The 14,970-nt window shown below is 44.5% G+C and overlaps 1 protein-coding gene across 1 annotated transcript in view; it reads right to left on the bottom strand.

Annotated features, from left to right (window-relative positions):
* myom3 (myomesin 3) overlaps nt 1–14,970 on the bottom strand; it is a 103,954-nt gene that overhangs the window by 47,882 nt on the left and 41,102 nt on the right. Inside the window, exons 12-16 of the mRNA XM_080211194.1 lie at nt 10,709–10,759; nt 9,638–9,765; nt 3,583–3,766; nt 1,160–1,334; nt 61–182 (exon numbers count right to left, since the gene is read on the bottom strand). Of these exons, the coding sequence (XP_080067320.1) occupies nt 61–182; nt 1,160–1,334; nt 3,583–3,766; nt 9,638–9,765; nt 10,709–10,759 (660 nt within the window). The remainder of the gene's footprint in view (nt 1–60; nt 183–1,159; nt 1,335–3,582; nt 3,767–9,637; nt 9,766–10,708; nt 10,760–14,970) is intronic.

The following is a 14,970-nucleotide window of genomic DNA, read 5'->3' as shown; positions in this document are numbered from 1 at the left end:
ACTAACACAAATAATCCTCTGGCAATCAATTATTTTCCAAAGTTGGTAATAAACACTCACAGATGGCATTGTTCACCACGATGGGGGTTGATTCCACGGAATAGTCACTGAGTCCTGCTGGATTGACAGATTTCACTCGAAATACATATTTCTTTCCAGGAATGAGGCCATGGACTGCAAAACTAGCACATGGAAACAGATATGATTGTCATGAATTAACTCTGTATTTGAGTGATGCAGTCACTGTTGTAACTCTTTGGCTCACCCATTTCTCCCTTTACTTTCACTTCTCTGCATTACCTCAACTAAGCTTCCATTCTTCATGTGGGAGTCTAGAGAATCGTTGTCAGTCTTTGGTCAATGGGTAACCACTGAAGTTAAGGCTGACCTGTGAACACCACAGTTGGGGTTCACAGCAGAGTCTCTGTAATCGGTGACCAGCAACAAGCCCCTGATTGACATCGTTCCTCCTCCCAGCCCAAAAAGGTCAATGCGCAATTGTGGAATTCCAATAAAAGTTCCACAGGAGATTAGTTAATGGGGAACAGGCCAGGAACTGAACCTGGTCCCGTCCATTCTCTATTTCAGTCACTGATTTCATTTCTGCCTATTTCTTTTAATGAAAGAAACAGAGTGTTGGGATATCACCGGGTACCTGACAGAATAGCTTCACCTCAATGGAACAAGGAAATTAACATACAACTGAAACGAACACTAATCCCTGAAGCAGCTTTAGTGAATGAGTGTACACTTTGATGTATTCTCTGAGATGTGAAGCACTAATTGGTTCATTGGGAGATCACAAAAGGCTTGGTCTAGAAGATTTCCTCTCCTTTATTTAGGGAAAAATTACAAAATATGCAGAGATGTGAGAAAAATCAGGTATTAAATATATGTATCTGCTGGATGAGCACTTGGCACATCATAACATTCAAGGCCAGGGCCAAATGCTGGAAAATGGGATTAGATGGAAGTTCAGGTGTTTCTTATGTGTCAGTGCAGACCCGACGGGCCGAAAGGCCTCTTCTACATTATGATTGTATATTTTTACATGGCACTGCTAATGAAAATTCTTTCTAAATAGTCATTTTTCAGGTACGATCAACTGTCCTACAATATTCACCGATGTTTCATTCTGGTAAGATGGCCACCCTCTCACCTCTTTGAACTGATAGGTTTATTGTTGCAGGTTTCCCAGTTGTTTGTCCCAGCCTCACAAACATAAACATAGAAACCGAGGAGCTCGGTTTCATCTTCAGGCCCTTTCCACAGGACAATCACCGAGGTCCGTGTGTTTCTCACGGGTACAATGTCGTGTGGCGGAGAAGGTGCAGCTGGAGAAGAGAAAGATAATTCACACGGTCATCAAGTCATTCATACTTCACCAAGAGGCAATGTTTCAAAGGGTGAAGACACTTAAAGGACAATGACCACATGTGAACACAATTTTCCTTTTCCTAAAGCTATCGATATTTCTGTAAATTGCTCAATAATAATTTATAATAAATTTGCAAGAGGTTTGATTATATAAAATTTTATCTAAATAAAATTTTGATAATTGAGGCTAACAAATGCTTACATCAGGATTATGTTTGGATGAAAGATTGGTGAAATTAATGGACAATAATCCAGACTATTTACAACCAGTGGGGTGGCACGGTAGCCCAGTGGTTAGCACTGCTGCTTCACAGCTCCAGGGTCCTGGGTTCGATTCCCGGTTCGGGTCACTATGTGGAGTTTGCACATTCTCCTCGTGTCTGCATGGGTTTCCTCTGGGTACTCCAGTTTCCTCCCACAGTCCAAGATGTGCGGGTTAGGTTGATTGTCCATGCTAAGAAATTGCCCCTTAGTGTCCAGTGCAGGTTAGAGGGATTAGTGGGTATGATATGGGGGTAGGTCCTGGGTGGGATTGTGTTCGGCGCAGACTCGATGGGCCGAAGGGCCTCTTTCTGCACTGTAGGGTTCTATGATTCAGTTTACATTAGATTTGTGCTGGGATCAAAGATGTGTTTACCTGGCATTGTCCACAAAGTGAATAAACTAAGTAAAGAGTTTATTAATCTGTTAGGTTAACCAGCCCAAAGACGGGCATGTTAGTTGGGTTGGCCATGCTAAATTGCCCGAGTGTCCCAAGATGTGTAGTTGGATTTGATTTGATTTTTTTATTGCCATGTATTAACATACCATAAAAAGTATTGTTTCTTGCGTGCTATACAGACAAAGCACACTGTTCATAGACAAGGAAACGAGACAGTGCAGAATGTAGTGTTACAGTCATAGCTAGGGTGTAGAGAAAGATCAACTTAATGTGAGATAAGTTCATTCAAAAGTCTGACAGCAGCAGGGAAGAAGAAGGATGGATTAGGTATGGAAAATGTGTGAGGTTACAGGGATAGGGCCTAGATGATCTGGAGGAGGGAACCGAGTGTAGGGTGTCGAAATTTGCTGATGACACCAAGATTGGGGGAAAGGCAAATTGTGCGGAGGGTGTGGAGAGTCTGCAGAAGGATCTAGATAGGCTGGGCGAATGGGCCAGGAAATGGCAAATGGAATTTAATGTTGGCAAGTGTGAGGTGGTCCACTTTGGTAGGAATAATGGTAGGAAGGATTATTACTTACGTGGCGAAAAACTGCAGCAGGCGACGGTGCAGAGGGACCTCGGGGTCCTTGTGCATGAGTCGCAAAAACCCAGCTTGCAGGTGCAGCAGGTGGTCAGGAAGGCGAATGGGATGCTGGCCTTCATAGCGAGGGGGATTGAATATAAAAGTAGGGAGGTCTTGCTGCGGCTGTATAGGGCATTGGTGAGGCCGCAGCTGGAGTACTGTGTGCAGTTTTGGGCGCCGCACCTGCGCAAAGATATTTTGGCCTTGGAGGGAGTGCAGAGGAGGTTTACTAGGCTGATACCGGAGTTGAGGGGATTGAGCTATGAGGAGAGGCTGAATAAACTAGGCTTGTACTCGTTAGAGTTTAGAAGAATGAGGGGAGATCTCATTGAGACGTATAAGATGATGAATGGGATGGATACGATAGAGGTGGAGAGACTCTTCCGGCTCAAAAAAGACAGTAGGACTAGGGGGCACAGCCTCAAGATAAAGGGGGGGGCGGTTTAGAATGGAGTTGAGGAGGAACTTCTTCACTCAAAGGGTGGTGAATCTCTGGAATTCTCTGCCCGTTGAAGTGGTGGAGGCTGCCTCGCTAAATATTTTTAAGACGCGGGTTGATGGGTTTTTGATAAGAGAGGGGATTAAGGGTTATGGGGAGAGGGCGGGAAAGTGGAACTGAGCCACGACAGATCAGCCATGATCTTATTGAATGGCGGGGCAGGCTCGAAGGGCTAGATGGCCTACTCCTGCTCCGATTACTTATGTTCTTAAGATACTCTGTCAGAGAGTCAGTGCACACTCGATAGGCCAATTGGATTCTGTGACTCTATGTTACCACTGGACTACATGTGCAGGAGAAGTTCTATATTATATTTATGTCTGAGAGTAATATGTTAAACTTTCATCCCTGGATTGCAGTTGGATCAGGTCTATATGCACCTGGATTGGATTGAATCTTGTTACAGTTGTATGATTTTACCTGTGGTTTGTCCAAGTGAAGTGGCTGCAGAAGGCTGAGATGGTTGGCTGATCCCATATTTATTGGCAGCTCGGACTCGGAAGCAATATAACTTGTTTTTCAATAAGTTAGTGACAGCAAATCTTGGGCAGTTCACAGGAACCTCAAGGTTTGCTCTTTGCCAACTGCTGCTTCCAGCTACTGACTGAAAGGAAAGAAATATCGGTTAAATGTGAATTTAGAGACCGATGTTTATATATAAACGAAAGATTTATGACTTTATTTGAAGGTCACTGAGTGAAGGATGCTTATTTATAGACTTTGCTTTAAATTACACTAATTAACATTTCCAAACACCTGTCACATTAAAATACACAAAACTGTGATCAGTTGATTAAAATTCGTTATTTATTTCCTTTTTATTTAAAAAAAGTTAGATTGACCCACTTTGGTGGCATAGTGGTTAGCACTGCTGCCTTACAGCTCCAGGGACCTGGGTTTGATTCCCAGCTCGAGTCACTGTCTGCGTGGAGTTTGCACATTCTCACCGTGTCTGCATGGGTTTCCTTCAGGTGCTCCAGTTTCCTCCCACAGTCCAAAGATGTGCAGGTTAGGTGGATTGGCCATGCTAAAATTGCCCTTCAATGTCAGGGGGATTAGCGAGGGTAAATGCATGGGGTTATGAGGATAGGGCCTGGGTGGGATTGTGGTCAGTGCAAACTCAATGGGCCAAATGGCCTCCTTCTGCACTGGAGGATTCTATGATTCTATGAAATGAGAAATATTAAATTTACAGGAAGTTAGCTCAAATGGGCCCAGTGAAGATTAGACAAGCTGTTTAGGTTTGTAAATCTCTCCAATCTTTTCTCCTGAATCTCTAATTAGACCAGTGTTGAAAACCTCTGACCCTGCCCACAGCTGGGATTCTCCGGTGCCACTCCTGAGCACCAAATTCCCCATTCCCACTGGTGATGGGGCAGGCCCGGGCGAGATCAGAGAACCCCCAGGGAGAGCAGACACATTTCTGTCTTCGGTCTTTTGAAAGGATGTCAGGCTTGAATCCTGAGTCAGGAAACAAGGTTGCAGTATTCATATTGGGAATGGATCCCCCGCACAGCCCAAAGGTGTCGGAATTCATAGTCTAGAGGATGTCCACAAAACGGGAGAATCTTGTGAAGTGTAGGTATTATATAATGCATTGACAGCCTTGGTCCCCTTACCCAGAAAAGGATATTGTAACGTTTGAGGAAGTCCAAAAGAGATTCAGCAGGCTAATCCCTATCGAGAGAGACTAAATAGTCTGGGTCTGTATTCCTTGGAGTTTAGAAGAGTGAGGTGTGAGCTTATTCAAACATATCAGATTCTGAGGGGGCTCGACAGGGCAGATAGTGAGATAATTTTACCAGTGGGAGAATCTTGAACAAGGGGCGAGAAAGCTACGAGATAAAGGGCCGGTCAAATAAAACTGAGGTGCGTAGAAATTTCTTCTCACAGAGCGTGGTGAATCTCTGGAATTCTCTGCTCCAAAACGTGGTGGAGGCTGGATCATTCGAAGTTTTTAAAGTGGAGGTGGGTAAATATTTGATAGATTGAGGAATAGAGGGGCTGTGGGGAAATGACACAGGAAAGGAGTTGAAGTCGGCAAAGATCAGCCATGATTGTAGTGAATGGCAGGGCAGGCTTGAAGGGCCTGGTGGCTACTCCTGCTTCTATTTCATAGAATCATAGAAACCCAGTACGAGAAAGGCCATTCGGCCCATCGAGTCTGCACCGACCACAATCCCACCTTGGCTCTATCCCCATATCCCTACATATTTACCCTGCTAATCCCTCATAGAATAGAGATCATAGGTCATAGATCTAACCCATACATCTCAGGACACTAAGGACAACCTAACCCGCACATCTTTAGACTGTGGGAGGAAACCGGAGGAAACCCACACAGACACGAGGAGAACATGCAAACTCCACACAGACAGTGACCCAAGCCGGGAATCGAACCCAGGTCCCTGGAGCCGTGAGACAGCAGTGCTGACCGCTGTGTTACTGTACTACCCGGTTCTTGTGTACTTGTGTGAACGTATTATAAATGCTGACAATTTTGTCAGTCAACCTGTTGTGCCAAATTGTTGAAAAAGAGTCGGCAAACAGGAGAAAGACATAAAGGCGGCTGCGGGGAGAGGGAATGAAGGATATGTGAACTGAATGAACTGAGAAGTTAACTGATTGTGTGGAGCATAAATATCAACATAGTGTAGGTGGGTCAAATGGAATGTTTCCATGTTGTCATGTCAATGTAAGCCGATGTAATGAAGGTCACCAGTGTAAATAATTCACACCCTGTCTGGTATATTACTTGACCAGGTAACAGGAAGAAGAGACAGCAAGCTGCATTAGTAAATACAGAACTCAGTCCTTGTTAGTTCTGTGCCTGAAGACAGATTCCCCCCACATCACAATGACCCTCTATCACAGGTCATGGAAGGAGACAGGCCACAAATCCAGGCGGAATAGGAATCGAACAACTTGCTGTTTTTTAAATTTGTTCCTGGATGTGGGGGTTGCTGGCTGGGCCAGCATTTAATGCCCATCCCCAATTACCCGTCATTTCAGAGGACAGGCAAGATTCATCAACATTTCTGTGGGTTTGAGTCACATGTAGGCCAGACAAGGTAAGGACAGCAGATTTCCTCCTCTAAAGGACATTGATGAACCAGGTAGATTTTTATGACAACCGACAATGGTTTCATGGTGATCTTCTAATTCCAGATTTGGAATTCCAGAATTTTTTTTTGAATTCCAGAATTCCAAACATGTGCGGGTTAGGTTGATTGGCCATGCTAAAATTACCCCTCAGTATCCTGAGACGCGTAGGTTAGAGGGATTAGTGGGTAAATATGTAGGGATATGGGGGTAGGGCCTGGGTGGGATTGTAGTCAGTGCAGACTCGATGGGCCAAATGGCCTCTTTCTGCTCTGTAGGGATTCTGTGATTCTATGAATTTTTGTTACTGAATTCAAATTTCAATATCTGCTGTGGTGGGATTCAAACCTGGGTCCCCGGAGCATTACCCTGGGTGTCTGGATTGCTAGCCCAGTGACAATACCACCACCCACTGCTTCCCATGTTGCATCAATCTGATCCACGTCTGATATCTAGTTAACTGAACCTATTGGAGTCTGAATAGTTTTCCATGCATGTTTTAATTTGGAACTATGAATAGAGATGGTAAGGACTCTGATTTTCCTTCCATCACATGGCTGACCAGGAATCTCTCCTGCTCTTACTGCCTCCCTGGCATACATTGGGAGGGTTTTGTTGGGACGAGGGAGCGAGCTATCTTGGATCTGGTGCTATGTAATGAGGCGGGTAGAATTAGGGACCTTGCGGTGAAGGATCCTCTTGGACAGAGTGATCATTGTATGGTGGAGTTTCTGTTGCAGATGGAGGAGGAGAAAGTGGGTTCCCGGACACGCGTCCTTTGTTTGAATAGAGGGGAATATGGTAGGATGAGAGAAGAATTGGCGAATGTGGACTGGGAGAGCGCGTTGGAGGGAGGGTCTGTTGAGGAGCAGTGGAGGATCTTTAAGGAGATCTTTCTTGGTGCTCAACAGAAATTTATTCCAATGGTCAAAAAGGATAGTAGGAGGAGAGGTAATAAGCCGTGGATAACGAAGGAGGTGAAGGAAAGTGTTAAACTAAAAGCGGAGGAATTTAGAGTAGCTAAGAGTAGTGGGCGAGAAGAGGATTGGGAGAGGTTTAAATGTCAACAAAGATTGACAAAGAAGTTGATAAGGAAGGGTAGGAGAAACTATGAAGCTGGGCTAGCGCTTAATATAAAAAAGGATAGCAAGAGTTTTTATAAATATATAAAAAGGAAGAGGCTGGCTAGGGTGAATGTTGGTCCTTTAGAGGATGAGAAAGGGGACCTAGTGGTAGGGGATGGGGATATGGCTAAGGTATTGAATAACTTTTTTGTTTCTGTCTTCACGGAGGAGGACGTGAATAATTTGCCGGGTGTTAGCGATGGAAAGGTGGTAGGACTGGAGGGTCTTAATGACATTACTGTTACTAGAAAGGCGGTGCTCGACAGACTGGAGGGGCTGATTGTGGACAAGTCCCCAGGACCGGATGGAATGCATCCGAGGGTTCTGAAAGAAATGGCGGAGTTGATAGTGGATGCCTTGGTGGTTATTTTCCAAACGTCGCTGGATTCCGGGGAAGTGCCGGATGATTGGAAAACGGTTAATGTTACGCCGTTGTTTAAGAAGGGTGCCAGGCAAAAGGCGGGGAATTATAGGCCGGTTAGTTTAACGTCTGTAAAATGTTAGAATCTGTCATTAAGGAGGAAATTGCGAGGCATCTTGAAGGGAATTGCTTGATAGAGCAGACGCAGCACGGTTTCATTAAAGGGAAGTCGTGTCTGACAAACTTACTGGAGTTCTATGAGGATGTGTCTAGGGCGGTGGATAGAGGAGAGCCGGTGGATGTGGTCTTTCTAGATTTTCAGAAGGCGTTTGACAAAGTGCCTCACAAGAGGTTATTGCAGAAGGTCGAGGGACATGGAGTTAGGGGTAGGGTGTTAGCGTGGATAGAGGATTGGTTGTCAAATAGGAGGCAGAGAGTGGGGGTCAACGGGTGCTATTCGGATTGGCGGATGGTGACTAGCGGAGTGCCCCAGGGGTTGGTGCTGGGGCCTCAGCTTTTTACCATTTATATAGATGATCTGGAGGAGGGAACCGAGTGTAGAGTGTCGAAATTTGCTGATGACACCAAGATTGGGGGAACGGCAAATTGTGCGGAGGGTGTGGAGAGTCTGCAGAAGGATCTAGATAGGCTGGGCGAATGGGCCAGGAAATGGCAAATGGAATTTAATGTTGGCAAGTGTGAGGTGGTCCACTTTGGTAGGAAGAATGGTAGGAAGGACTATTACTTACGGGGCGAAAAACTGCAGCAGGCGACGGTGCAGAGGGACCTCGGGGTCCTTGTGCATGAGTCGCAAAAACCCAGCTTGCAGGTGCAGCAGGTGGTCAGGAAGGCGAATGGGATGCTGGCCTTCATAGCGAAGGGGATTGAATATAAAAGTAGGGAGGTCTTGCTGCAGCTGTATAGGGCATTGGTGAGGCCGCAACTGGAGTACTGTGTGCAGTTTTGGGCGCCGCACCTGCGCAAAGATATTTTGGCCTTGGAGGGAGTGCAGAGGAGGTTTACTAGGCTGATACCGGAGTTGAGGGGGTTGAGCTATGAGGAGAGGCTGAATAAACTAGGCTTGTACTCGTTAGAGTTTAGAAGAATGAGAGGAGATCTCATTGAGACGTATAAGATGATGAATGGGATGGATAGGATAGAGGTGGAAAGACTCTTCCCGCTCAAAAAAGACAATAGGACTAGGGGGCACAGCCTCAAGATAAAAGGGGGGCGGTTTAGAACGGAGTTGAGGAGGAACTTCTTCACTCAAAGGGTGGTGAATCTCTGGAATTCTCTGCCCGAAGTGGTGGAGGCTGCCTCGCTAAATATTTTTAAGACGCGGGTTGATGGGTTTTTGATAGGAGAGGGGATTAAGGGTTATGGGGAGAGGGCGGGAAAGTGGAACTGAGCAGCAACAGATCAGCCATGATCTTATTGAATGGCGGGGCAGGCTCGAAGGGCTGGATGGCCTACTCCTGCTCCTATTTCTTATGTTCTTATGTTCTTATGTTTTGTCCACGTTATGAACACACCTTCCATCAAATCCTGCAGTGAATCTGGATCTTCTGACTCAGCTCGCCACATGACCTCCCAGAGCCCATCTCACCCTGTGGGTATTTTGATGCAGTTTTAGATGAATAAATACAGTTTGGTTACTGGAAGTTCCGAATTAGATGTAGTGGATGACCCTCCAGTCACAATGTGGAGGTTGTTAACTGCGCTTTCTTTGTTCTAACCCTTTCTTTTCGTCAGCAGCAGAATTGTAATTTATTAAATACGTCAGGCCCCAAAACTACTATAATCAAATCAGTTTGATCAAAATCTTTTTGTGGCACATTTCTCCAACTCGGCCTCTGTATTACATTACGATTATTTTCACACGTTTTACCTTTTCCACGTAGTACGTCAGTGGTTCTCTGCCACGGGGACAGGGTTCATTCCAGCAGAGGGCAGCATAGGTGTGTCCAATCCCAGTAACACGAACATTGGTTGGAGGCAGTGGGACGCGGATCTCCCCTGGAACAGAGAATGTTTCACTCATCCAGAATTTACACTCCAATCTGCAAAGCTACAAAACTCACAAAGACGAGCAAACTTGCCTGTGATTTTACAAGGCCACAGGAAGCCTGCTGATCAATTTAATTTATTTATTAGTGTCATAAGTAGGCTGCCATTAACAGTGTGGGAATTACTGTGGAAATCACTGAGCGGCCACACTCCAGCTCCTGTTCGGGTACATTGAGAGAGAATTTAGCATGGTCAATGCATCCTAACCAGCACGTCTTTCAGACTGTGGGAGAAAACCGGAGCACCCGGAGGAAACCCGTGCAGACACAGGAGAACACGCAAACTCCACACACACAGTGACCCAAGGTCAGGGAATCGAACCCGGGTCCCTGGCACTGTATGGCAGCAGTGCTAACCACTGTGCCACCATACGGCCAATGCTGAGAGGCAGTACCTGTAATCAGGTAGGATAGTACTTTTACCAGCAACGTGCGAGGTCGTGGGCCCCTAGCCCACTGAGCCCTTTAAGATTTTGGGATCAAATGGTAATCTGATAGATGTCCCAGCCTGATCTTTATAAAGAAAGATTTGAATTTTTATATCCTTGCCTTTCAAGATTCAAGAACAACCCAAAATACTTTACAGCCAATGAATTACTTTTTAACCAGAGTCATTGTCACAGATATAGGAAACCTGCACAGCAAGCTCCCACAAACTGCACTCTGATAATGATAAGGAGATAGCCTGTTCTTTGTGATGCTCTTCCAAATAGTGTAATGGGGTCTTTAGCATCCACCCAAGAGGGTAGTCAGGGTCTCAGTTTAATATTCCATCCAACAGATGATGCCATTGGTTTGATGGAATCGGACAGGATTTACAAATCTAGCCGTTCATATTGATACCTGGGTAATGAACGTGAACAGATTCCTTTGATTCAGATATTCCAATTTACCTTCAAGCTCATCTTTAGTGACCACAATCTTGCCTTTATCGGTCTGGATATCTGTAATAATGAAATGAAAATTAAGAACTTGCATTTTCATTTTTACGTGAATTGAAAATCAGCAGCAAATGATCACAGAGAGCTGTCAATCACCAAAGCAGACAACAACCTGCGCACAAACTTTAATTTCAAACTGAGATTATCTATTAATACTTTCAAAAAGATGTGCAAGCATTTTCTGACAGTGTATGCATTCTGACATTAACATTTGTATTTTAAGAACATCTCTGGCCATTTTTTTATTGTTAAAAATATATTTTATTTGTAAAATAGCTGAAGGAATATTATAAACATTTCGAAATGGCAATCACAGAATGTGCAGTGATATTCAAGTTTCCGATTTAGATCGTGTTGTAGTCTGAGATGCTTCAATACATAAGAACATAAGAACATAAGAAATAGGAGCAGGAGTAGGCCATCTAGCCCTTCGAGCCTGCCCCGCCACTCAATAAGATCATGGCTGATCTGTCGTGGCTCAGTTCCACATTCCCGCCCTCTCCCCATAACCCTTAATCCCCTCTCTTATCAAAAACCCATCAACCCGCGTCTTAAAAATATTTAGCGAGGCAGCCTCCACCACTTCAACGGGCAGAGAATTCCAGAGATTCACCACCCTTTGAGTGAAGAAGTTCCTCCTCAACTCCATTCTAAACCGCCCCCCCTTTATCTTGAGGCTGTGACCCCTAGTCCTACTGTCTTTTTTGAGCGGGAAGAGTCTCTCCACCTCTATCCTATCCATCCCATTCATCATCTTAAAGGTCTCAATGAGATCTCCCCTCATTCTTCTAAACTCTAACGAGTACAAGCCTAGTTTATTCAGCCTCTCCTCATAGCTCAACAATCAATGGAACATTAGGGGCAGCAGCTATAGTAGCACAATGGAGAAGATTGCTGTCTCAAACCTTTCAGCCACAAGGTGGGAATGGGAATTGTATAGAATCCCCTTTGGCTGTGTGACTCTTATTGAATATATATGGTGAATATTACATGTATTACAATTTTATTGAAGTACCTCAGAGTGCAACTTGATCTATATAGACAACTTAAACACCTTTGCACTTTTTGTAATGATAATATATAGTAATTTGTTTTTAAAATTACTCCATTCTTAAAGTTCTAAAGCCAATGCACAGAGTGGACTAGGCAAGCCCGAATCCATCTCCTTGCTTGCTCCAAAAATCCAATTTAAGGTCTCCACAAGAGAGGCAAACAAGATCCAAACTGACAAGAAAAGACACTGCACCCCATCCTGGGCTGGATCTGACGCTTGATCTTACCCAAGAGGCTGAGAAGTGATATGTAATAGTTTTTTAAGGTTAAATTTTTATTCCGTTCTTAGTTACAAAGCCAATGCTCAGAGTGGACTGGCTTGCTCCAAAAACCAAATTCCAATTGAATCCAATTCAAGATCCTCACAAGAGAGACAAACAAGACCCAAGCTGACAAAATAAAGCATTGCACCCCATCCTGGGCTTGATCTGACACTCGGCCAAAAGGCCAAGAGGTGATACATGGTAGTAAACAAACGTCAGCTCTAGTTAAACACTTCATTCTTGAGCAATTACCCCTCTGTCTGAGTATTCTTTACTCTCTAGTTGGGCTGATTGCAGTGTCATATTGTTTCCCACTTCAGATGTTAACATAAATTAATCATTCATTAACCGCAAATTTTACAAACTCCCGGCACAAAACAGAATTAACGTTTGGAACACCCTTAAGCTCACGTCGTGCTCAACACATTAATTGCCAAAATGCAATCTTGTCTTCAACACTCTGCAGCAGGAGGTACAAATCCTTCAAATCCACCCTCTTTCCTTTGTAAAGTCTCCTTGGTACCTCCCATTCCATCAAATTTATTACATAAATAAGACGGAGGTTAAAACTTTACACGTGACTTCTGAAATTTCAGTTCATCTTTTACTCATTATTTCTTATTTTAAAAAGGCAATTGGCACGCCAAAGATCACAGCAATATATCCCTCACAGATGGGATTGCTGTTCTTTCCCGATAATGTAACTGAGACTGATTAAATTGAACTCAAGCTGAGGGCTTGAATTATAATTTGTCTCTGAGCCTTTCCATGGGGAAGTTAATGTTTCGGTATTATCACTGCCACACTCAACTCAATCATTCTGATTCTTACAAGCAATAAATGATCAACATGGCCATACAAGCACAAACCACATTAACAACAATAATGCATTTAAATAGAATCTTTAACGGTGTAAAATGACTCACATAGTTTCATGGAGGCATAATCAAACAAAGGCAGACGCCGAGACAAAGAACAGGATTTAGGGAGGATAAGAGATTGGTTTAGAGGAGAGCTGAGATCAGGAAAGATAAATGGAAAGACAGAGAGTTAAAGAAGAGAATTTCAGAATGCAGAATCAAGACAGATGAAAGAACGGCTACCAACGATGAAACGAGGAGATGTACAAAAGGTCAGAATCTGAAGGACAGTGAGTTCGTGGCTATGGAACTAAAGGAGGTTTCAGAGAGGTGAGACTAGTTAGAGATTTAAATATGTGGATGAGATAGCAACTGTCAATTCAGCCTGGGTTAGGTTTATCATATTCCCACTGTCCCTGCTATTGACGTCCTTCCCCTTGTTTCCTCCCCTGAAGACTCAGATTGATGTTTAGCTCCATGGATTTGGAGAGGAGAGCAGTGAGGGAATATTATCTCATTGGAACTACAGAGGGTGAGGTTGAACTCCCCAGGCCACGATACTACTGAGAGAGGACCTGGAAAATGAAACACATTTCCTTCTAGCAATTGTAGGATCCCTACAGTGCAGCAGGAGGTCATTTGGCCCATCGAGTCTGCTCTGACTCAACATCTTACCAAGGCTCAACCCACTTGCCGCCACCCTCTCCCCGCTCCCCCACCTTATTCCTGTAGCCTTGTGCATTTACCATGGTTAATCTACCTAACCTATACACCTGTGAACACTAAGGGACAATTTAGCACAGCTAATGTACCTAACCCGCACATCTTTGGACTGTGGGAGGAAACCGGAGCAGCCAGAGAAAACTCACACGGACACAGGGAGAATGTGCAAACTTCATACATTCTGTCACCCAAGGCCAGAAGCAAATGTGGGTCCCTGGTGCTGTGAAGCAGCAGTGCTAACCACTGTGTCACTGTGTCGCCCAATGGCTGAATTCCATTCGAACAGGGAAGGATTGGAGCTTCCCTTTCTTGGCTGGATGTCGAGGGCTTTCTCAGCACCTGGGAGGGCTGTGTTTTAGCCATCACTTCCTCAAGGTATTGACTATGTCCCATAGTCATCGTGTCTATTCCACAATCTGATTTCAATCTCAGTGCCTGAGGGGATAGTGTCTCAGGGCCACACATCTGATTAGTCGCTTCCTGGAAACAACCGAGGAAAAATCCTTTTATCCATTTGAGAGATGTGGGTGTCACAGGCTAGGCCAGTATTTATTGCCCATCCCTAATTGCCCTTGAGAATTGAGCTGTCTTCTTGAACTGTTGCAGTTTATATGGTGTACGTACACCCACAGTGCTGTTAGGGAGTGTATTCACAGAATTTGAGCGAGTGACAGTGACATATTTCCAATTTAGGATGGTGAGTGACTTGGAGGGGAACTTGCAAGTGATGGTGTTCCCATTGTCTGCTGCACAATGCTCCCAAGTAAATCTGTTGGACTTTAACCTATTGTTGTTTTACTGTGTCCACCCCAGCCCAACGCTGGCATCTCCACATCTTGTCCTTCGAGTCAGTGGAGGGTGTAGGTTTGGAACGCTAGTTTATAGCCAGTTGTAGGTCAGTAATATTTAGGTTAAAGGCAGGAATGACAACCACATGTGGATTGTGGGGTTAGAAAGTGAAATAAAAATAAACATTAGCATTTCGATACACATTGCAACCCAGTCATAATATTTTAATGTGGTGAATGTCACATGAGTGCGCCAATCTAGGATTGCTCAACTTCTGCTCTGCCCAAACCCACAAGGAACAACAAAAGCTCATGAATGTGGCCCAGTCCATCATGCAAACTAGCCTCCCACCTATTAACTCAGTCTACACGTCCCGCTGCCTCGGCAAAGCAGCCGGCATAATTAAGGACCCCAAGCACCCCGGACATTCTCTCTTCCACTTTCTTCCTTCAAGAAAAAGATATAGAAGTCTGAGGTCACGTACCAACTGACTCAAGAACAGCTTCTTCCCTGCTGCTGTCAGACT

Source organism: Carcharhinus amblyrhynchos, chromosome 24 (assembly GCF_965287045.1).
Source record: "Carcharhinus amblyrhynchos chromosome 24, sCarAmb.v2.hapA, whole genome shotgun sequence".
Lineage (NCBI taxonomy): Eukaryota > Metazoa > Chordata > Chondrichthyes > Carcharhiniformes > Carcharhinidae > Carcharhinus > Carcharhinus amblyrhynchos.
Note: the sequence above shows the minus strand (reverse complement) of the source record. Positions and strands in the feature narration are given on the sequence as shown.